The sequence below is a fragment of the Pelophylax lessonae genome, assembly GCF_965119305.1.
Source record: "Pelophylax lessonae genome assembly, chromosome: 11".
NCBI classification, from domain to species: domain Eukaryota; kingdom Metazoa; phylum Chordata; class Amphibia; order Anura; family Ranidae; genus Pelophylax; species Pelophylax lessonae.
In genome coordinates, this window is record NC_138778.1 from 169,153,940 (window position 1) to 169,179,490 (window position 25,551).

Sequence of the window (25,551 nt, forward strand, 5' to 3'; positions counted from 1 at the left end):
TTTTATTATGTCTTTTCATGTGGCAACACTGAAGAAATTAAACTTTGATACAATGTAAAGTAGTGAGTGTACAGCTTGTATAACAGTGTAACTTTGGTGTCCCCTCAAAAGAAACTTAACACACAGCCATTAATGTCTAAACCATTGGCAACAAAAGTGAGTACACCCCTAAGTGACAATGTACAAATTGGGCCCAATTAGCCATTTTCCCTCCCCGGTGTCATGTGACTTGTTAGTGTTACAAGGTCTCAGGCGTGAATGGGGAGCAGGTGTGTTAAATTTGGTGTTATCGCTCTCAGTTTCTCATACTGGTCACTGGAAGTTCAACATGGCACCTCATGGTAAATAACTCTCTGAGGATCTGAAAAAAAGAATCGTTGCTCTACATAAAGATGGCCTAGGCTATAAGATTGCCAAGACCCTGAAACTGAGCCGCAGCAGACAGGTTCCACTCAGAACAGGCCTTGCCATGGTCAACCAAAGAAGTTGAGTGCACATGCTCAGCGTTATATCCAGAGGTTGTCTTTGGGAAATAAGACGTATGAGTGCTGCCAGCATTGCTGCAGAGGTTGAAGGGGTGGGGGGGGGGTCAGCCTGTCAGTGCTCAGACCATATGCTGCACACTGCATCAAGTTGGTCTGCATGTCTGTAATCCCAGAAGGAAGCCTCTTCTAAAGATGATGCACAAGAAAGCCTGCAAACAGTTTGCTGAAGACAAGCAGACTAAGGACATGGATTACTGGAACCATGTCCTGTGGTCTGATGAGACCAAGATAAACTTATTTGGTTCTGATGGTGTCAAGCAGGTGAGGAGTACAAAGACAAGTGTGTCTTGCCTACAGTCAAGCATGATAGTGGGAGTGTCATGGTCTGGGGCTGCATGAGTGCTGCCGGCACTGGGGAGCTACAGTTCATTGAGGGAACCATGAATGCCAACATGTACTGTGACATATTGAAGCAGAGCATTATGATCCCCTCCCTTCAGAGACTGGGCCACAGGGCAGTATTCCAACATGATAACTACCCCAAACACACCTCCAAGACAACCACTGCCTTTCTAAAGAAGCAGAGGGTAAAGGCGATGGACTGGCCAAGCATGTCTCTAGACCTAAACCCTATTGAGCATCTGGGGGGTATCCTCAAACGGAAGGGGGGGGGGGGGCAAGGTCTCTAACATCCACCAGCTCTGTGATGTCATCATGGAGGAGTGGAAGAGGATTCCAGTGGCAACCTGTGAAGCTCTGGTGAACTCCATGCCCAAGAGGGTTAAGGCAATGCTGGAAAAGAATGGTGGCCACACAAAATATTGACACTTTGGGCCCAATTTGGACATTTTCACTTAGGGGTGTACTCAATTTTGTTGCCAGAGGTTTAGACATTAATGGCTGTGTGTTTAGTTATTTTGAGGGGACAGCAAATTTACACTGTTATACAAGCTGTACACTCACTACTTTACATTGTAGCAAAGTGTCATTTCTTCAGTGTTGTCACATGAAAAGATAGAATAAAATATTTACAAAAATGTCAGGGGTGTACTCACTTTTGTGAGATACTGTATTACACTATCTTGGTATGACCCACTTTGTTAATTTTGTGAAATCTAGAAAGTAATTTAATCTATTTGCTGCTGTTCTTTCGTTCCCTAATCAAAGGCTAGAGCTAGTAATTGATCAACCTTTGTTTATTAACTGCAGTAATTTCCAGTGAGGTTGCAGACCTAGTTGTGTGTCCTGGTAGAGTTCAAAAGACTGGCTGAACAGAATTTCTAATTTCAATTCTATTTTGCTTTAAACAGACTGGCTTCCCTAACCCACACTGAATTAAGTGTTTCAAGTTGACATATCTTAGAAATTGTAAGTGCCTAATTTAAATGCAAGAGAAAAAATGTTCTTATTGGCAATCTGGCCTAACCAAAACAACACAATTCTATTCCAGGGTTTATGACAAGATGAAGTTTGTGTGGAGCCCTAAAATCATCTTAAATTTCCTATTCTTACACATTATCATTATAAGCTTCATTACTTATTATCGAAATCTAAAGGTGCTGGTAAGTCTTTTAGGTTCACAACAGAAATGTATATGTACTTGCCAATTAGCATTATGTTACTGTGACCCTGGTTTTGCGAGTCATACATAGATTTATTTATAATACATAGATCTATCTGTGTTATGGAAATCCCCAGGGGTTTACACAGAGAAGCCACTGACTGGCTGTGCAACCTTCAAGCCATGGTGTTGGCCAAAGCAGAGGACATCATTGATTTTTTTTTTTAACCACTTGCCGACCAGTCACTGGGACTGTACTGCGGCAAAGTGGTTCGATTCCGTCCAGAGACGTAGACCTACGTTGCTGGACTCCTCCCCCTGTAGGCGGTGCTCGTGCGCCGCCGGAGGCGTGCTCCCGCTGTTTTCAGTCACAGCGGGAGTCGGGCCAGGGGAGGAGCGGCGGCGATCGCCGCTGCTCTTCCCCGATCGTCGGGGAATCGAGTCTGAAGATCCGCCCGATCTGTTTACACACTTATCTCCTAAGTGACAAACAGTGACAGATTGCAGTGTTCAGCATAGCTGAACATGCGATCTGTCCCTGTGTCACACAGTCACCTCCCCCCACACACGTTAGTAAGCACCAGGCATACATTAACCCCTCCCTCTCCAATAAAATTAACCCCTTCCCTGCCAGTGTCATTTTTACAGTAACAGTGTATATTTATAGCACTGATTACTGTAGAAATGTCACTGGTACCCCCAAAAGTGTCAAAAATCAGATCAGATCGCCGCCATTACTCGTTAAAAAAAAAAACACCAAATCTTTCCCTTAGTTAGTAAACGCAATAACTTTTGCGCAAACCAATCAAAATATGCTTATTGTGATTTTTTTTACCAAACATAGGTAGCAGAAAACAAATTGGCCAAAAATTTTAAAAAAATTTGATTTTTAAAATTTGATTTTTAAATTATAAAAAAATGTGAAAAATATTGTTATATTTTCAAAATAAACGCTATTTAAAGTAAGCGCAAAAAGTAAAAATCGCACAGGTGATCAAATACCACCAAAAGAAAGCTCTGTTTGTGGGAAAAAAAGGACGTAAATTTTGTTTGGGTACGGCGTCGCACGACCGCGCAATTGTCAGTTAAAGTCGCACAGCGCTGAATCGCATAAAGTGGCCTGGACGTAAGACAGCAAAATCCTCCGGTGGTAAAGTGGTTAAATGCCTCTACCTATGCACAGTAAAAGGACTGCTAACTTGCACGCATCTGCTCTGTTGATGACAATTTTTTAAATCCTTTAGTAATGAGCAGGTGCTTCAAGAGGGGAACCCCAAAATTGTACCCTAGGTCCCTTAGTATCACTGGGAGCCAAAAGGAAGCACGTATTATCTACCTTACCCTGCAATTAGGAAAAAGAAAACCCAACACACCCATGCTCCTCCTCATTCACCTGTGTCCTGGTTTGCTTGCAAGGGAGCTTTGAAAAGCTTGTGATCACTGTAAAATAGAATTATCTCAGCGTATACTGGGTTGTTGCGTCAGGGTTGTTTCAAAAGTGTAGAGGTGAAGTAATACACCCTGCCATAATTACTCAGACTCAGGCTAGGATTAAAAAACAAGACAGGAATGAAGGTGGGAATCCAGTTATGAAGGAATGCTCCAAATTGGCTTTGGTGGCTTTGGCCATTCTCATGCCAACGGTACCTTTTTTTTTTTTAGCTAGAGATTACGCAAACAGGTATCAGCAATATCTTTTTTATACACCCAGTAAAGGACATTTTTTTCTGCTTGAAGAAGGTTTTCATTATCTGAAATCTGGCCCAGTGAATACTTGAACTTGAAGTAATGAAGAAAAAAGGTGCGCAAACCAATGTAAATATGTGTAAAAGCAGCACTGTGATAAATGAAAATGGGTAAAGAAACGTAACATGTAAATTACAAAAGTGCGCTAATACGTGAGCAAGTGAACAATAACATAATGTCCATATGTCAAAAGGATCCAAATAAATCAACAAATTGAATAACAGTCTTTTTCATCTGGAAGGGGGTGTTCCCAAGGTGATACGTGCAGGAAAACCAACTGATGGATGATGGGTGTGTAAAAAATAGGTGAATTAACCTCTTACCAAAAAGCAATCCTTAAACGTGACATTAAACAAAACCGCAATCTTGTGATGACACCCAGTGATGTGAGTGGACTCTTACCACAATTGAGAGAGAATGGAGCATATACTGTGGTACCAAGGAATCCAATGGATCAGCCAAAGTTGATGGGATATCCGGTGGGATGGATGGATCAACAGAGCTTCCCAGTTATAGGGGTCTGGAGGCTTCCAGAGGTAGGAATACCAACAAGAGGACCGCAATAAAAAGAGGAAGGGACTAATAGTGCATTACCCACAGTTTATTCAATAAATAAAGGTAAAAACACTTACAAACATCCGATGTTGTAGACAGCAAATGCTCAGATAAAAGTCGCCTGCAGTGCGATCCGGGACATGTAGCAGCACGGCTGGCTCCCCCCAACGCGTTTCTACTGATACCTTTACTTATTGAATAAACTGTGGGTAATGCACTATTAGTCCCTTCCTCTTTTTATTGCGGTCCTCTTGTTGGTATTCCTACCTCTGGAAGCTTCCAGATCCCTATAACTGGGAAGCTCTGTTGATCCATCCATCCCACCGGATATCCCATCAACTTTGGCTGATCCGTTGGATTCCTTGGTACCACAGTATATGCTCCATTCTCTCTCAATTGTGGTAAGAGTCCATTCACATCACTGGGTGTCATCACAGGATTGCAGTTTTGTTTAATGTCACATTTAAGGATTGCTTTTTGGTAAGAGGTTAATTCACCTATTTTATACACACCCATCATCCATCAGTTGGTTTTCCTGCACGTATCACCTTGGGAACACCCCCTTCCAGATGAAAAAGACTTTTATTCAATTTGTTGATTTATTTGGATCCTTTTTACATATGGACATTATGTTATGGTTCACTTGCTCACGTATTAGCGCACTTTTGTAATTTACATGTTACCCAATTCTTTACCCAATACTTTACCCAATATTTTACTTTACCCTTTACCCAATACTTTACCCAATATTTATACTTTACCCAATATTCTTTACCCAATACTTGAACTTGAACCAGTTCCTATAGATGTTTGATTGCTTGCTTCTTCTCTCGAGTTATTGGATCCCTTAAGGGAGCAAACACTCCAGTGTACAGCTGCAACTTACTTTATGCTGGAGGGTTTTACTATGCTAAAGCATCCACATAACCACAAAAAGTTAGTTTAATAATTGACTTTTGCTTTATAGATTGTCCCATTCATGCCTACTGAACATGTACAGAAAACATTCTTTATTGGCACGGCCCCAACAGAAGATGAGATGAGAATTTTTAACAAAATATCTGCTATTATCCCTACAATTACAGTTACAAACTTTGACAAAACAACAAGTGCCAAGAAGAGCAGAGCCTCGCTATATAATCCAAGACAGAAATACTGTGTTGGGGAGACATTAATTGTGCAAATTGAGATGTTTGACCATTTGGGTAACAAGAAAACCTATGGGGGAGACTTTATAAAAGCAAAAATATTTTCAACAAACCTTAAAGCTGGAGCAACGGGCAAAGTTGAAGATTTTAATAATGGAACATACCATGTCCATTTCACTTTATTTTGGGAAGGGAAAGTTTACGTGTCTTTAGTTCTTCACCACTCCAGCGAAGCTGTTTCGGCACTGTGGAGGGCAAGGAACCAGGGCTATGGTCTTGTATACTTTTTAGGAACCTTTGTAAATGGAACTCAACAAGTCAAGACGGAATGTGGATTTCAATTAAATGGAACAAAAGATGTGTGCGAATACAGATATGAAAAAGAGAACGAATCATATTTTTGTACCAAAGCAGAGAATTTTGATTGTCGATCAATAGCGAATCTTCAGTCATTCAACAGGAATTTCTCATTTCTCAACAGCCTAGAGAAGACCCTTGTTAAAAGGTAACTTTTGCATTTTGAAATGTTTTTCTATATTTGGATTTAAAGCCCTTTAAAATGCCTTTTCAAATTTTAGAGCTTGTAACAATGAAGAGAAACACGTCTTCAGCTTTCTTACAGGATATAGCTTACTTTAGGATGTACACTTAGCATTTACTGTTGCCTTTGAAAGTATTGGTTGGTCCTAATTCTGAACTGGTGCAGGAATAAAGCTTACCAATCCAACTGTACAATCTCTTTTAGATCTATACTATACAGTATACAACTATGCATGGCTTTTTTTACTCAGAGAATAGGTGTAGGAACTTCCCCCCTCTGAGTCACCCCTTGTCTCCGACCAGAGTTGTATAAAGTACTCGAAACCCATACTTAAGTAAAAGTACAAGTTCTCGATCAAAAAGTGACTTGAGTAGAAGTGGAAGTGCTCGATCAAAAAGTGACTTGAGTAGAAGTACTAAAGTATTCAACATTTTTTGTACTTAAGTATTGCAAGTCGTTTTTTAAAAAATTTTGCTACTCAAGTACTGAAAGTAAAAGTACCAGTAGTTTTGAAAAACAAATTGCTACTCAAGTACTGGAAGTAAAAGTACAAGTACTGAGTTATTAAAGAAAGAAGTCAAAAGTTTGAACATCATATTGTTTTTTATTATTTCAAATGCAGCTTTTATTTATACATACAGTAGCTTTTATTTTCGTATGCGCTGATAATACACATGTTTTGAGCTTCATGAAACCTGCCATCTACTGTTCTGGCAGTGGTCATTTTTATAATTGTAACTAGTAACTATGCAGCACAAAAAGAAAATATCGGAGTAATAGTATTGAAATCATTGAAAAAATGTAGTGAAGTAAAAGTGGAAGTAGGAGAAAAAAATTCTACTCTAGGAAAGTACAGATACCGCCTTTCGGTACTTAAGTACAGTAGTGAAGTAGTTCTACTTAGTTACTATACATCTCTGTCTCCGACCCTGCCCACCTCAGATCACTGTCCCTTGGTTGCACCCCCTACCCACCTCCCAGGTCCGCCCTTTTTTAGAGTATACATAACTAAGTACCATTTTGTGGTGCTAAGTAACTTTTATGGAATTTATTAATGATAACAAGACAGGCATTAAAATAGATTCCCTGCTGCCAGCAATAACAGACCCCGACAGCAACAATAGACCACCCAGAAAAAATAGACCCCCCTTGACAATAATAGTCCCCCCCCCCCGTCCACCAACAGATCCTCCTCACAACAATAGACCCACCCAGCAACAATGGACCCCTTGCAACAAAATCCCACCTCAGCAACAATAGACCCCCAGCAAAAAAAACAAATCTCCTAGCAATCGACCTCTCAAGTAAATTTCCCCCAGCAACATAGGACCCCAGCAACAATAGACCCCCATACAAAAATACACCCATTCAGTGAAAATAAATCCCTCAGCAGCCAGAATTAATAGACCCCCCAGAACACCCCAGCACCCCTTGCCATTACATACATGCAGTGCCCGCTAAAAAAAGCCCTGCAACTATGTCATGTCAAGGGCTGCCTGACTGGATACAAATTGGATGGATTGTTTAGTTTTGTCCTCATATTAGATAGTTTTGATAAACTTAAGAAGACTGTACAACCTCTGTACAATCAGATTGTGGTTGTTATGACCACCATAAGGCTTAAACATGGTAGGTAAAGAATGTAAATGATATTGCATATGTTTTCATAAAACATATTTTTAACATTTGTTTTAAGTAGAACTAAAGGCAAAACATTTTCTTTTTTTTTTTTCATTTTAGATCAACCACTTGCCGAGTAACCACTTGCCGCAAAATGATTGGCTTTAGGTGGTTCTGGCTGCAGCTGTATGCTCTATTATCTAAAAGCAAGCCTACAGACTGATTAGCCGCTGGATTGCTTTTACAGACATCAGGAGTGGGGACACCCAAGGGCACCTCTTCGAGCTCTCCCATGCGAATAGGGTGCCTAGTACCTGAAACGGGGGTGCCGCCTGGTTATCATAGAGCTGGCCGAGGACCAGAAGGTCTAGGAGGCTGGAAGCGATGTCGTTATGTCATTTTCAGTTAAGGCAAATGTAAACACTGCCTTTTATTTTATTTTATTTTATTTATTTATTTTTTTTTGGAGCATGACATTAATTCTTTTTTTTTTTTTTGATCTCATGCTTTCCAGTTATAGACCCCAGATGTCTCAATAGGGAGGACCTGTCATGCCTTATTTCTATCACAAGGGATGTTTACATTTCTTGTGACAGGAATAAAAGTGATCAAAAAATAAAGGGACAGTGTAAAAATAAAAATAATTTAATAAAATAAATAATAATCCATTTTTTTTCTTTAAAGGAGAGTTCCAGTCCCACAAATACCTTATTTTTTTTAAACACTCCTCTGTACTTGTTTAAACATATCTAGCAACATTTAGAACATGTCCTATGTGTAATGTAAAGAAGGAGGTTCTGCGCTATTCTGCAATAATAGGCAAAAAGATAAATCTATCAAAGTGACAAAGTGCTGTGACCTCCAATAAATAAATATAAATAACAAGGTGAAAAATCTTCCAGTGATGAATAAATAGTGAATATTAATATGACAGTGATAAAAACAAATGTGTTATTTAAGTAGTAAATGAAATAAATAATACAAAATAAAATAGGCGAATAATATCTCAAATCCTTGACTGCGCAGAATGTGAAAATAATGAATAATATGTGATATAGGACAAACACAATGCTTAAGTGAAGAGTAAGTGGCAGTAGAACACAGGAAATCTTCCAAATACCACTAATGTTAGTCAATATGGATAAATTAAATCTCTATCTGGCGAAGAGCCTTTTTTATTATTTAAATGTCCTATGTGTAGTCCCTGTAGTTTGAGTTAAAATATTTGAAGAGAAGATTAACCAGATCTCGGGAGCAGGCAGGCTCCATGTTATCTGTGGGAATCTGAAGCCCTCTTCTCTTGGTTTCTGAGATTCGGTGCAGCTAGCTACCCAACAGATTGCCATAACAATGATGGCGTCGGCGGAAGTTCCCCTCCCATTGCTATAGGAACCTGTCAATCATGACATCCCGATCCTTCCGTTCGCATCATTTCCGGGCTGGAAATAATGCAAGATTTCATCACTAGGCAATTCGCAAGGACTACATGATGCCGCTATCCCAGGAGCCCTTGCAAATCGCCTAGTGACGTAATTGCCTAGGCAGTCCCAGCTGGAAGTTCTGCAGAAGAAAAGTTAAAAAAGACATGTACAATACCAAAAAATAAATAATTGCCATTTATTACAGCATTCAGGATGTGCACAAGAGTAATTGGACCTTCAGAAAATGGGTGGAACTCCACTTTAAGCGCCCCTGCCTCTTCGTGTTTGGACACAGAAGTGAACACATATGTAGGTCACGCACACATACGTAAACAGTGTTCGCACCACACACGGGAGGTATCTTTGTGAACGTTACAGTGAGAGCAATAATTCTAGCACTAGACCTCCTCTGTAACTCTAAACTGGTAGCCTGTTAACATTTTTAAAGTGTCGCCTATGAAGATTTTTAAGTATTGTAGTTTGTCACCATTCCACGAGCGCATGCAATTTTAAAGCATGACATGTTGGGTATATTTTTACTCAGTGTAGCCTCATCTTTAATATTTAACCAAAATTGATTTACATATTGTGATTTTTTTGCATTAAAACGTATACAGGCATACCCCGTTTTAAGTACACTCACTTTACATACACTCGCGAGTACAGACACAGCCTGGTCAACTTGGCATGGCACTACTCCCGGTTTTTAACATTGGCGTCTATGAGAAATCTTGGTCAGCTTGACATGGCACTGCTCCCAAACCATAAGTGACAGGGATACCAAACTTAGGGAGCACCGAGTGGGGACCTAGGACTACAACATATCCTATTTGTAATCTACCAGGTCATAGTCCTGGATCCCCTTAACATTCTCCCCAAGCTTGGTGTCCTTGTCACTTATGGTTTGGGAGCAGTGCCATGTCAAGCTGACCAAGATTTCCTATGGAGCTAGTGTATTTACATGCATTGAGAAGTGAAAAAAGGTATTGCTTCACTTTAAGTACATTTTCGTTTTAAATACATGCTCTGGTCCCATTGTGTACTTAAAAGTGGGGTATGCCTGTATATATATGTTTCCCAAAATATTGCATTTGAAAAACCACTTCACAAATACCTTGTGACATAAAACATTGCAACAACCACCAATTTTTTCTCTAGGGCCTCTGCTAAAAAATATATAATGTTTAGGGGTTCTAAGTAATTTTCTAGCAAAAAAATGCAAATTTTACTTGTTAACAAAAAATGTCAGGATAGGCCTGGTCTTCAAGTGGGTAAGGGAGGGTTATAACTGTTGTCACCTGTGTCCCATTGCAGAGATTTTCCCTCACTTCCTGTCCCATAGCCAAAATAGGAAGTGAGAGGAAATCCCTCCAAAGTGAGGGATTCCTTGAAGGTCATCGGAGCTACTAACCCCATTGGAAGTTTTTCCCTCTATTTCTTTTCTGGGGACAACCTAAAATTTGGTATTTTCTTTCATTATTGTTAGAATGAATCTCCCTAACAGCAGGGGCTGTTAGCAAGCTGTGTGCACTCAGCTAGGGGAAGGGGCCAGAAGCGCCAGTGGGGAACCCGAGAATAAGAGGATCAGGGCTGCTCTGAGCAAAACCATTGCACAGAGCCAGTAAGTATGATGTACTTATTATTTTAAAGGGTTCAAACCTTTGGAACTACTTAGGGTGTTTTCACACAAGCACTTTTGGTGCGCACCCGGGTTCGATTGACGTCAGAATTCGGTTCTTTTTGATGATGTGAACACTGTCTTTGAACTCGGGTGCGCACCCATGAACCGTACCCAAGTCCACTTTAAAAGGGTGGTCTGGGGTACGGTTCATGTGAACTCCAGTACGGTTCGCTTCTGATGAGAACGCAATCGTACCAAAGCAAGCAACTCTATTCATTTTGGCACCTTCTCGTTTACAGCGGTTGCCAAGCAACATGAGTATGCGCCGGCTGCAGCTTGATGACACAAGTGTACCGCGGTTTGGATACAAAAATCAAATGTGAACACAGTCCTTCGGGGCAGGGGAAGGGGGGAGCAATCGAACTCGGGTTTGGACCAGGCAATCGCACCAAGTGTGAAAACACCCTTAATGACCACATGTATGCATGTTACATCAGTGAAAAAACGATTGAATCATGATATATGCATATACACATGTCCTATCATTGTGCAAAGAACATGTGAACATAACCATATTGCGTACAGTATATGTATTTGTGACCCTAATATATATATTATATATACAGTGTATATATATATATATATATATATATATATATATGTGTAGCAGAATTCCCAGCCATTGTGCTAGATGTGAGTCCGCCTGGGTTACCGCTAACAACCACAGCACATTTAAGTATGTTTTCACTAGCTGTAAGCCATAATCGTCAAAGTTAAAAGAAAGAAATGCTTGAAATATATCACTCCATGTGTAACACATCTGTATAAACTATATGAGCTTCACTTTTTTGAATTGAATTACTGAAATAAACAAACTTTTTGATGATATTGTAATTTTATGAGATGCACTTGTATGGTCATGAACAGAAGGTAGAAATTGTCTTTTTACAACATGTCAGTTCCAGCTAACCTGGAATTGTAATAAAACAAAAAAATGAAAATGATGATTGGATGCAAAAACTGAAATCTGCCAGGTAATTGGCATCTACAGTAGGTTTGATCCCCAAGGGTCTCCATGGAAATCTGTGTGATATCATTGATAAAATGATACATTCATATAAAGCTAATGTTATAATATCTATCCCTGATTGTAGATAGATTTACATTTTTTTCCAAAACTACAATACATTTGTTTTCAACTTTACTCTCTTTCATAAAAATGCATTTCCTTCTTTAGAGAGAATATTGGAGTTAATATCCAAAAGGATTTTGAATATATCAATGTATCCACATGTGCAAGTAAGTATAGAATTTTAATATTATATGTTTTTTTTATATTTTATTTATCAATAAAGGATGAGTGCATTTTTAAATAAAGAGCAGTTGCAGTATCTTTTTGCCTCCCACCCTCCCACTTCTCAAGCGCATACTTCGATCTAATGGCAGTAGCCTCCACAGTTTGTTCACATCCTGGCCGAGCCTGCCCATATTTTGGTGATGGTGTAATTTTTTTTTTGACTGAGACTGACCAGCCTAACACTGGTAAACACAGAAGGAGGTAAAGGAAATAATCTGCACTACTTACTTCCTCTGCCGCCATCTGCTTTTACCGGTGACAGGCTCAGCCCAAACTGAGCCATGCTATCCTTGCTGTTCTTTCTTCAAACTTCTCCCTGAAATCTCAGGCAGTGGTGGGAGAGCTCTATAGTGTTGGGGGCCTCTGTACTCCGGGGGAAGCTCTGTGGGGGGGGGGGGGGTAGAATATCTGTACTGTAAGGGGGGGCTGTGTACTGAGGGGGCAGTGGAGGGAAAGATTTGTAGTGGGGAGGTTGGGGGGGGGGGGATTATTTTTGATTGGCCTGTGTTACCCACTTTTGAGCCCTGTGTAATATTTACACACACTAAAAGTATTGGGACATCTGCCTTTACACGCACATGAACTTTAACGGCATATCAGTCTTAGTCTGTAGGGTTCAATATGAAGTTGGCCCACCCTTTGCAGCTATAACAGCTTCAACTCTTCTGGGAAGGCAGTCCACAAGGTTTCGGAGTGTGTCTATGGGAATGTTTGACCATTCTTCCAGAAGTGCATTTGTGAGGTCAGGCACTGATGTTGGAAAGAAAGCCTGGTTCACAGTCTGCACTCTAATTCATCCCAAAGGTGTTCTTTTTCGGGTTGAGGTCAAGACTCTGTGCAGGCCAGTCAAGTTCTTCCACTCCAGATTCGCTCATCCATGTCTTAATGGACCTTGCTTTGTGCACTGGTATGCAGTCATGTTCCAGGAAGGGGGTGTGACGAGACCAATCTCGCCACTGGGCATTGGAGAAGCCTGATTGCTCGCCTCCTGCAATGTGACTATGGACCCTCTCATCAGCCCATGCTAAACGTAAACCCCATGGCGATTTGACTGTGTTTGTGGCATCTGAGCGCTGTTTGGATATGTTGAGCGCTCAGATCCAGGCTATCTGGGGATGGGTTGAATGTGGGGGTTCTGTTCAGTAGACTGGGAGTTATGCATTTTTGTGTCTTTTTGTGTTTCTTTAACCATGTGGCTAATGGAGTCTTGCCTCTATCCTGGAAGCTAAACATTATTCCTGTAAACTGTAAGGCACAGGAAGTGCACTCCTAATATGGTCATTCCAGGAAGTCCAATGAGGAGACGGACTGTCTGAGGTGGCTCTCCATTCACCTATTGTCGGGTGTGCTAATGAACTTGCCTGCTGTCTGCTAAGAGATGTATTGACACTCAGAGTAATGTGTATTGAGGGCTCGTTAGGGAACCATTGTTCTGTGTCTGGCTATTGTGTACATTGATTACCCCCTGGGGGCTTCTGTCTCCTTGCACATGGCAGTCCTTCTGGTCAAGCTATCTGACCAATCACTGCTGAGTTATTTTCAAGCCCTCATTTGCATGGCTGGAGAGGACCTTATGGGGAACTGCAGGTACTGTGCAATTGACCAATGGGAAAGCGGTTGTTGGGGGAAGGATGTTCCAAATTCTGTATAAAAGTGTGCTGTGTTCTTCCAATAAATTTTGTTCCTGTTTTAACCTCAACGCAGAGCCTTGTCTCGTTATTGGGGGGATTTATTGTATGCTGTTCCAGTTTGACTGCTAGGAGTGTAAACCCTTCATATGGTTTTTCCTATTCAGCTGTATGCAGCATTCATAAGGTTCCAGCTACACTGTTTGCATCATTCCTTGGTTTCCAGTTCGGGAGTTTGGTGTCCTGCAAGTAACTGTGCTTGTAGCTCTGGAAGGGGAAGATCTCCTAAACGGTTTTAACCCTTTTGTGTCCGGGGTGCCATTACAGGGGGTATCCCCAAACTGTTCCCACAAAGTTGGGAACATGAAATGGTCCAAAATGTCTTGGTATGCTGACACCTTAAGAGTTCCCTTTACTACAACTAAGGGACCAAGCCCAACCCCACCAAATGATATGGACCTTGCCATAAAGACATGGATGAGCGAGTTTGGTGTGGCGGAACCTGACTGGCCTGCACAGAGTACTGACCTCAACCCGATAGAACACCTTTGGGGTGAATTAGAGCGGAGACTGCGAGCCAGGCCTTCTCTCCAACATCAGTGCCTGACCTCACAAATGCGCTTCTGAAAGAATGGTCAAACATTCCCATAGACACACTCCTAAACCTTGTGGACAGCCTTCCCAGAAGAGTTGAAGCTATTAAAGCTGCAAAGGGTGGGCCAACGCAATATTGAATATATAAGAAGATAACAGGCATGTAATAAATGTCCTCATTTGGTTCGCTGTGTCCTCTGTCTGCCGGATGAGGGAGACAAAATCTTGTGTTGTACCAATAATTTGTGCACCTTAAAAAGTCCTGTATTCCCATTCTATTCTTTTTTTAAAATTTCTTAAATATTGGGATGTTGGTGCCTTAAATCGTTCTTCTTCTGGTTATGTCCACACACATTTGGAAAACTGTATATATTCACACAGTACTGTGCAAATGTTTTAGGCAGGTGTGAATGAATGCTGTATAAACAGAAAAAAGGAGAGAAAAGCACCACTACCTAACTGTAGCATTTATTAAAAAATATTGGTAAAATGAAAAACAATAATTATACACCCAAGTTTAAAAGACGTTAAAAAGCATATCAATAGGTTGCCAGTATGAGTAAGCACGATCTATTCGTGTTAAACGTGTCAACTACTTTTCCCTGTGCTTTTTGTTCTGGCTTGGTGACCAATAAAGCACCTTTCATATTTTGACTTTGCTGCAGTGTGCCACCATTTTTTAGTTTTCTCCATTCATGTTCCCAGTGACAAGCCTGGATGTGCACCTGCAGCAGTTGGCATTCATTGATCGCCTGAGCGGTATCCAGATTGTAATTAGACTGATCACCAGCAGATGGCAACCTTCTATGTGGTCAATGGTGAGCAAGCCCCTTCTCATGGATGTAATATAAGGTGCTTGGCCACAGTGGGTTTTATACATGTGATATACACACTCAGTCTGCTGCTCTTGTTGGCTCTTCCTGGTGTTCCCCTGGTCTAATTCCTGGTTCTATGCACCTTACATTACATCCACGCGGAGGGGCTTTCACACCATTGACCACCTGGAAGGTTGCCACCTGCTGTTACATATCTTTTAAACGTGAGTGCATATCTATTGTTTTTAATTTTTCTAATATGTTTTAATAAATGCTACACTTAGGTAGTGGCACTTTTCTCTCCTTCTTTTTCCTGTTTATGCATGGTTTGCTGGTGGGAGCCTCCCCAGATCCTACTTGGAAGAGAGACTGCTGTTGCTGCCATAATGTGAACTTCATGCCATTATTGACGCCTATGGACTTTTCTCAAGGACTAAAAAGACTCCCTTCATTTGTTTATCTATCCTTCCTTGCCCATTTTGTTTTAGTCAGTTGCAGCCGTTAACCCCCCCCCCCCGCCCTCTTTTTTTGTGCCTGGGTACATTTAGGGTGTTAATGCCCTTTACAAGTGTCTTTCAAGTGAAAAAAATGCTGCAAATGAAGAATGTTTTCAGAAATAGAAGTGTTAATAGTTTATTTTTATCAATTAACAAAATGGAAAGTAAATGAACAGAAGAGCAATCCAAATCAAATCAATCAATATGTGGTGTGACCACCCTTTGCATCAATTTTTCTAGGTACACTTGCACACAGTTTTTGAAGGAACTTGGCAGGTAGGTTGGAGAACTAACCACAGTTCTTCTGAGGATGAAGGCTGCCTCAGATCCTCCTGTCTCTTCATGTAATCCCAGACAGACTCGATGATGTTGATATCAGGGCTCTGCGAGGGCCAAATATTCACTTTCAGGACTCTTTTTTTTATGCTTAACCTTCTAAGCGGTATTCCCGAGCTTGGCTCTGGGATACATTTCAGAGCCAAAAGCGGTAACCCCCGAGCCACACGCGGGGTACCGAAAGAAGCATCGCTGGATCCTGAAAGAGGGGTTACTTACCTTGTCACCGGGATCCAGCGATGTATCCCGGCGGTGTCTAGCGGCAGATCTTCCTCCCGATCGTCTCCATGCCCAGGCTTCCGTCTCCTGCGACGTGACGTTCGCAGGGGGGTGGAACCGGCGGCAAATTCAAATGTAAAATGCACCAAACACACTGATACAATGCAAAATAAAAAAAACACTTTAGTTTGCCCCCCAGTGCCCTTTCCTGCAGTTTTACAAACTTTAAAACTTTTATTTTGCATAAAAAGTCAAAGATACACTTACAAGTAACCAATGCAAATGAGCAGGGAATATACAGAGATTGATGGCATTCACGACAATCCTTGGACATGGAATTCACGACAAGGATTGTCGTGAATGCCATCAATCTCTGTATATTCCCTGCTCATTTGCATTGGATACTTGTAAGTGTGTCTTTGACTTTTTATGCAAAATAAAAGTTTTAGCAGTTTTACACTATGTCGTCTTTGTCTGGCTTGTTCCTCCATGTATCACTGTGAGAGACCTGCAAGTTCCTACATGAGACGCTCTGGCCACCTCTTCTTAACATCGAGGGTTCCAGCCACCGCTTGGGAATTATACCATCTACCAGCTTGTATCGCCCACATACTATAAGGTATCCTGGGTCCATACCCTCTGGTGAGCGCATTCACTTTCTACTCTTGGTGTGAGGTTTTTACACAATTTTTCTTCACTTATGAATTTGAAGCACTACTTAATTTCTGCATACCCTTTGGACTTACTTATGAACTTTCTTACATTGGTTATATGAATTTACATTTATACAGTATATGTTCATACATTGATTCACTGATTTAGCGCTGCACTTTTACGTTTTAATTTGGTTTACACAACAGGTGTCAGTTGATGTACTAGAAGCTTTATTTTCAGTTACTGTCATGGTTAGCGTGGTTGATTTATATTTTTTCACTTGAAGAACATAATGTGTCTTTCATCCGATGCATTAAAGAGGAAGTAAACCCTCCTCTACAACTTGTACCTATAGGTAAGCCTATGATAAGGCTTACCTATAGGTACTGTAAATATCTCCTAAACATGTACCGTTTAGGAGATATTTACCTTACATGTCGCCAGTGACGTCACTGGCGCATGCGCTCTGAAGGAACGGCCGATCGTGCCGTTCCTTCAGAGCCCCGTGCCGTGACTGTCGGCTCTAGCGCGCGTGCGCGGGAGTGACGTCACCGCGGCTCCGGCCAATCAGATGGCCGGATGCCGTGATCCCGGAAGACGGGCGACTAGACATGTCGCCCGTCATAGAGGTGAGTGAGCGGCACGGCGGGGGCTCGTTCTGAGGTAAGTATTGCATAATGAGCTAATATGCGATGCATACTAGCTCATTATGTCTTTCTTTTGCAGGGTGTAAAAAAAAAAAAAAAAACTCAAACGAGTTTACAACCTCTTTAAGTTTCCTTGGCCGACCATTGCATCTATGGTCCTCAACATTGCCCTTTTCTTTGTGCTTTTTCAAAAGAGATTGAACAGCACCAACATCTCGAAAGCCCAGTCTCTATGATATCTTTAAGAAAACAACAAGAGAAGGGCGCACCGACCTTGTGCATTACCACTTAAAAGTTTATTAAAATCAAAGAAGGGTAGCGTAGAATATACTCACAAACGTAGCATATGAACAAGCATATAGGAAATGGGTACCGCTCGCTTCCAGGACACTTCTCTACTGCTGGATAGCGTGATGGTGTCCTCAAACCTGATGTGGCTTACGTGTTTCGAGGGAGGACCCTCTTCCTCAGAGCCAAAATCGCCACTCTTTCTTGTATTGCCTTTTGGATACCCTTGGTCCTGAGGGGGGCAGCAAGACCACTTCATTTGTGTCATAAAACCGCCTAGAAGATTCACCTTCCCGCATACCACTCGAGCGCAGGAGAGATATTGTTGTTTTTTGGAAATCTATGATATCTTTGCCTGCGACAGATCTTGCTGATGCAGTATAACTACCTTGTTTGTTGTTGTCTTGCCATGGTATATAACCTGTGACAGGAAACTGTCTTCCACAACCTCACCTTGGGTGCCCTTCACCTAGTTTTAAGCCTCCTATACAGCTGTCTCTGTTTCAGTTAATGACTGTTTTAACCTACATATGAAATTGATGATCATGAGCACCTGCTTGATATAATTGGTTAATTATACACCTGATTCTAATCCTACAAAATCCCTGACGTTGTGCAAGTAGAAAAATTATTCTGGTTTGAAGCCAAATGGTAGTCACACTAAATATTGATTTGCTTTATATTTTTCTTCTGTTCGCTCACTTTTCATTTTGTAAATTGATCAAAATAGAACAATTACAATATATATTTTTATAGCATTTCCTAATACCTTCATAAAACTTTTTCACGGTACTGTACATACGCACTTAGTGAAGCAATTTAAAACTTCCCCTCCAGCAAGTCTTCAGAAGAAAAGTTCCATGATATTTAAGGGAAATAGTGGAGTACTGCTTTGCCACAATTAACTTTTCTAGGTTTTCCCTGTAAAGTTGGAAACCTTCATTTTCCTAGGATATGCTCACTTCAAAACCTTCAGCAAAGGTTTGACTGTACTTTTCATTTTTACAATCTTGACAGTATTTATTAAATATATGTACATCAAAAATACAAGAGTACCATAGTTATTATGTTGTTTTTTCTTTTTTTTTTTTTTTTACAAGGACCAACATCAGCACCTCTGAATGAATGCAAGATAGGAATGGACTCCCCATTTCCCAGTGGCTTTGTGCTGAAAGATATCTGGAATCCTGTTTTTTGCAAAATCAAAAGCTTTACTACTCCAGAACAGATGTATACTTGTTTACAGGACAAAATGGTCTATATTTTGGGAGACTCAACGTTAAGACAATGGTTTCATAGTCTGACACGTACATTAAAAGGTATGTTTGTCCACTACCTATGTACTTAATATGATGAGGTAAAAAAATAAACATGTTATCTAGTATATTCCAAGTGTATTATTTCAGAGTGTAATATGTTAATATAATATGAATACTTTGTTGCATATAACTAAGTTACAATTCTGAATTTTTATAAGGTATTAAACTCAAGCCATTGAAGCTTACTAATATTGTAATTATTTTTTTTTTGCCAAGAAATAAACTAGGCCTGTGCCAACGTGGTCAGAGTCCTGCATACTTTAATCTCTGCTAGAATTATTAAATTATTCTCCTCCTAGTCCCAAAATGTGATATAATCTCTTGTGTCTGGTGGTAATTTAGCTGTCCCTTATTACAGCATCATCGTCCAGTGGGTCCACTCATATAGGGGTTTAGAAACTGAGAGATTAAAAAAAAGGAAGTTGCATAAAATGCCAAAAATAACTGAAGGAGATGAATTCATTTGGGCCAACAGATTAAACAGATTTAAAAAAAGAAAATTAAATAAAGTGCCAAATTTATTTGTGCCAGCAAAAGAAAAAAAAAAAAATATATATATATATATATATATATATATATATATATATATATATATATATATATATATATATATATTGTGACAGGAAGTTAGGTAAATCTGTGGATGTTGTCACAGACAGGAGATACACTTCTGCTTGGGTTAGACAATTCACCAATTACTACAGGGTGTCGGCTGAAAAGGTAGCCAGGACGGCTTAAGGAAGTTGAATGGCCTTCAGCTGTTCAGAATGAGGAAGTTAAGACCTCTATAATTTGTCCAAAGGAAATCAATTGATTGTTGCCTCCTGACGCTGTGTGAGCTGGGGAGAGGAGGACAGTCAGATGTGTGCCTCCTGACGCTGTGTGGGCATGGGAGAAGGTATGCCCCTTGAAGCTGTGTGAGCATGGGGAAAACCTCCTGAAGCGATGTGCGCTGAGGAGGGTAACAAGTGTGAAGACTACTCAAGGTGAGGTCTAGGATCGTTTCTATGTGAAAAGAAACCAATGGACATTTCCTGTGTGAAGGGGAAATTAATTAAGACTGAAGACTACTCAAGGTGAGGTCTTGGACTATTTCTATGTGGAAATAAATAAATGCACTGTTTGCTATGTGAAGAGACAAACAAAGGAATGTGTTCTATGTGAAGAGAAAAGGGACATGTTCAATGGACATTTGTTGTATGAAGAAAAAACATGGACTATTGAGTGTCTGCTGTAGGATCAGCAAAGTTTGCCCAACAGTAGGTTGGAGACAGACTCCGTAGGTAGGTTCCTGTATGTGAGAAGGTAGCCGCCCACAGTGGCAAGGATTTATTTTGTGTTTTATTTTTATTTTGATGTTTTTGAGGCTTGCACTTGTGTGAAGTAAATTGCAAGAATAAACCAAACTGTTGTTTGCAACCACTTCTCGGCTATCTCCCTGTGTAAACGCACCCCCCCAAGGGGTCATCCATACCCGCCACCGAGCTAAATCTCCCACAATATATATATATATATATATATATATATATATATATATGTGTGTGTATATATGTGTGTGTGTATATATATATATATATATATATATATATATATATACACACACACATATATATATATATATATATATACACAGTATCTCACGAAAATGAGTACACCCCTCACATTTTTGTAAATATTTATTATATCTTTTCATGTGACAGCACTGAAGAAATGACACTTTGCTACAATGTAAAGTAGTGAGTGTACAGCTTGTATAACAGTGTAAATTTGCTGTCCCATCAAAATAACTCAACACACAGCCATTAATGTCTAAACCTCTTGCAACAAAAGTGAGTACACCCCTAAGTGAAAATGTCCACATTTGGCCCAAAGTGTCAATATTTTGTGTGGCCACCATTATTTTTCAGCACTGCCTTAACCGTCTTGGGCATGGAGCTTCACAGGTTGCCACTGGAGTCTTCTTCCACTCCTCCATGACAACATCACATAGCTGGTGGATGTTAGAGACCTTGCGCTCTTCCACCTTTCATTTGAGGATGCCCCACAGATGCGCAATAGAGTTTAGGTCTGGAGACATGCTTGGCCAGTCCATTACCTTTACCCTCAGCTTCTTTAGCAAGGCAGTGGTCATCTTGGAGGTGTGTTTGGGGTAGTTATCATGTTGGAATACTGCCCTGCGGCCCAGTCTCCAAAGGGAGGGGATAATGCTCTGCTTCAGTATGTCACAGTACATGTTTGCATTCATGGTTCCCTCAATGAACTGTAGCTCCCCAGTGCCGACAGCACTCATGCAGCCCCAGACCATGGCACTCCCACCACCATGCTTGACTGTAGGCCAGACAAACTTGTCTTTGTACTCCTCACCTGGTTGACGCCATACACGCTTGACACCATCTGAACCAAATAAGTTTATCTTGGTCTCATCAGACCACAGGACATGGTTCCAGTAATCCATGTCCTTAGTCTGCTTGTCTTCAGCAAACTGTTTGCAGGCTTTCTTGTGCATCATCTTTAGAAGAGGCTTTCTTCTGGGGCGACAGCCATGCAGACCCATTTGATGCAGTGTGCCGTGTATGGTCTGAGTACTGACAGGCTGACCCCCCCCCCCCTTCAACATCTGCAGAAATGCTGGCAGCACTCATACATCTATTTCCCAAAGACAATCTATGGATATAAGGCTTAACAAGTGGACTCAACTTCTTTGGTCGACCATGGCAAGGCCTGTTCTGAGTGGAACCTATCCTGTTTATCCACTGTATGGTCTTGGCCACAGTGCTGCAGCTCAGTTTTAGGGTCTTGGCAATCTTTTTATAACCTAGGCCATCTTTATGTAGTATAACAATTCTTTTTTTCAGATCTTAAGAGAGTTCTTTGCCATGAGGTGCCATGTTGAACTTCCAGTGACCAGTATGAGAGAGTGAGAGTGATAACACCAAATTTAACACACCTGCTCCCCATTCACACCTGAGTACTTGTAACACTAACGAGTCACATGACACCGGGGAGGGAAAATGACTAATTGGGCTCAATTTGGACATTGTCACTTAGCAGTGTACTCTTTTTTTATTGCCAGGGGTTTAGACATTAATGGCTGTGTGTTGAGTTATTATGAGGAGACAGAAAATTTACACTGTTATACAAGTTGTACACTCACTACTTTACATTGTAGCAAAGTGTCATATCTTCAATGTTGTCACATGAAAAGATATAATAAAATATTTACAAAAATGTGAGGGGTGTACTCACTTTTGTGAGAAACTGTACATATATATGTGTATATACTGGTTCTGTAAAATTGCTTGTTAAAAACTCTTGCCCAAGTAATTTGCTAAATTCAACAGCAAAAATTTAATTTATTTCAATTTATAAGTACTCTGATGTAGTGGCTGCATTTGTTTTCTTTTTAAAGCTAAGAACAAGGCTGCATTTACACTTGAGCATAGCGTCTTTGAGTGTTTTTCCAGGTTCTTTTTGCATGTTTTATGCACAATTTTGGCACGTTTTTATGCGCGACTTGCGTGTTTTTTAAACAGTGTTTTTGAGCTTTGGGATTTTTCTATTAGTCAATAGAGAAAAAAAGTATTATCTGTTGCATCATTCATTGCTAGGTATTCCAGCTTTTTTAGCTTTTCCATTAGCTTTTATTTCTTTTTTATTTATTATTCATTTATTATTTTTTTTCGTTAGGGTAAGGGTTTCGATTTAGGGGTTAGGTTAGGGTAAGGATTAGAAGTCAGGGTTAGGGTTAGGATTGGGGGTTAAGGTTATTTATGATTTATTTATTTAATTTTGTTCGAGTTAGGGTGGTAATACTACTACTCTTACTACTACTAAAAATAATAATAAATAAAGCATAAATAAATGTAAATTAAATACATAAAAAAATCATAAAAAAGAATACATTTATTAATTAAATAAATGAATACTAAGTAATAATAAACAAAAAATAACCCCTAACCTTAACCCCGAACCCTTAAAAAAATAAAATACAATAATAATAAATAACTAAACACCCTAGCGCAAAATAAATAGATACATAAATTATTATTATTCATTTATATTATTTTTTTTGATCAGGTTTTGGTGTTTATTATTATTAATAAATATTAATAATAATAATTATTAATTAATAATAATAATAATAATAATAATAATTGATTTAATATTTTTCAAGGTTAGGGCTAAATATGAATTATTTATGTAATTATTCTTTTTTTATTATTTATTTATGAAAATGTTTAGTTATTTGTTTATTTATTTTACATTTGTTTATTCATATATTATTACTTTTTAATTTTTTTAAATTTTTTCATCCAAGCAAAAATTTGAACAAAAATGAACGACAAAACGCACGATTGCACACAAAATGGCGCATTTCCATTCATTTCTGTGGGAATAAAAACACGCCAAAAATGCTCAAATCTGCCCAATTCCAGCTACAAAAAAAGCTCCAGAACATTTTTGAGCTTCAGGCATTTGGCTTCCATGACTTGGAGTGGAGATGTGAACCATCTCCATAGAGAATATATGATTTTTTTTCTCAAAGATCAAGCTACAAAACGCTGTTCAGCAGGTACAGAATATACCGGTTGATGCCAGAAAATGCAGTAAGCTTGTCACATCATATGATCTGATGTTATCTTTTTTCTTTAAACGAATAATCTTTTTTTCTTCTTTTTTAATATTATAATGTTTCCAATGTATTTATTTATTGAACAATTTATTCATTTTCTTTTGCTTTATTAAATTTTTCTGCATTAAATTTTGCTATACAGGCTTGAAAAATTTGAATCTCCATAGAAATGGACTGCAATCTTTGCTCATAGCAACAGATCAGGAGAAGAACATTCTGCTTTATTGGAAAAAGCACAGCCATCCTTTTGTTGCAAGCCAGTTGTACACGGTCAAAGATAATAACTACATGAGTCGGGAGATAGACCAGCTGGCTGGTGGTCGACACTATGTTCTTGTCCTCTGCATGGGACATCACTTTCGACTTTTTCCCATCTATCTATTTATTAGAAGGGTTCTCAATGTCTACAAAGCTGTACAACGCCTCCTTGTAAGAAGTCCAGACACAAAGGTTATTCTTAAAATAGACAACACCAGAGAGATCCAAGCAGATGCTGAAAGACTCAGTGATTTCCATGGATATATCCAGAACTTGATAGTGAAGGACATGTTCAGCAACCTTCGTGTGGCTATGATTGATGCCTGGGACATGAGCATTGCTTACCATACCAATGATGTACATCTACCAGAACATGTAATCAGAAACCAGATATTCATGTTTTTAACATATATTTGTTGATTAGTGAAATAAACTACCAGGATAACTGCTGCATAGAAGAATGTACTACCTCTAAGGACCCTTTCACACAACCTTTCCAATCAGGTCCGCTTGTCAGTTTTTCAGGTGGACCTGATTAGACGGTCAATTCACTCCTATGAACCTGCGGGTGTAAAGGGTCTTGTGTCTGTTTACACCCGTCTACCTCAGTCTCCGGTACGCTAAAAATGAATGACAGGGAATCCATCACCCTCTCTCTAGGTGGATTAAATCAGTGGGCAGTCGGGTGTAAATGAACAGCAGAGTCCTTCTACACTCGGCCGCCCATAGAGCATATTGTAAATAAAGCAATGATGACTAATAATTATTATTGTAATTAATAACTCCTCCAATCCAGCAATTGGGTTCTCCAGAGAGTTTAGTATTTATTGGATCTGTGAACAGATGACAAAGACCGACAAGAGTACTTTCAAATAATACAATGGTCAGAAGCCTTCAGAGTCCCATACAAAGTCCTTTTCTGTCATAGCAAGCATAGAGGCACTTCAGCCTTCCAGCATATACTGTATTTCCACTCTATATTACGCACCTAGGTGGCATCCATGCATGTAATTATGTATAGTATATTCTAGACCTGTCTCTCCATAGTATTGTGTCAGCAATAAAAATCTTTCCTTGCTATATAGCTTTTTCCAGTTGACCTAAATGTAAGGCAATCTGATTGGTTGGTTTTACCAGCACATATGATCTTCTTCATGCTTCTTGGCCTAGAACAACTGCAGGCATAAACTTCAATTGAAGCTGTTCAGATATTCCCTGTATTGTTTAAGGCAAAATTGCATTCTTTACCATAAGTAGTTGCCACTTGCCTACTGGGCATTTTTTTTTTTTTACCCCCCTTCCTGCACAGGCCAATTTTCAGCTTTCGGCGCTGTCACATTGTGAATGACAATTGCGTGGTCATGCAGCACTGTACCCATAATACATTTTTATAGCTTTTTTCACACATAAAGAGCTTTCTTTTGGTGCTATTTAATCACCACTGGGTTTTTATTTTTTACTAAATAAACTATGAAAGACTGAAAATTTTGAAAAAGGAAAAAAAAAAAAACTTTTTCATAGTTTGTTATACAATACTGCAAACAGGAAAATTGTCTCCTTCACTGATCTGCACTGATGAGTCTGTACTGATGGGCACTGATAGACTGC

General features: G+C 39.7%; 1 protein-coding gene across 1 annotated transcript; it reads left to right on the top strand.

The window, feature by feature from the left end:
- Window positions 1–1,943: 1,943 nt before the first annotated feature.
- Window positions 1,944–24,367, top strand: LOC309566428 (NXPE family member 2-like). Its single transcript, XM_082271570.1, has 5 exons — window positions 1,944–2,047; window positions 5,315–6,000; window positions 11,936–11,997; window positions 18,834–19,052; window positions 23,828–24,367. Exons 1-5 carry the CDS (start codon window positions 1,949–1,951, stop codon window positions 24,361–24,363), a joined length of 1,602 nt encoding a protein of 533 aa, XP_082127696.1. The 5' UTR covers window positions 1,944–1,948; the 3' UTR covers window positions 24,364–24,367.
- The last annotated feature ends 1,184 nt before the right edge of the window (window positions 24,368–25,551 follow it).

Bases quoted from the DNA above. Each gene is read 5' to 3' on its own strand.
- LOC309566428 (XM_082271570.1), top strand. From the start codon at position 1,949: ATGAAGTTTGTGTGGAGCCCTAAAATCATCTTAAATTTCCTATTCTTA. The intron at 6,001-11,935 runs GTAACTTTTGCA...TTCCTTCTTTAG, and splicing joins GAGAAGACCCTTGTTAAAAG to AGAGAATATTGGAGTTAATA. The intron at 11,998-18,833 runs GTAAGTATAGAA...TTTTTTTACAAG, and splicing joins CAATGTATCCACATGTGCAA to GACCAACATCAGCACCTCTG.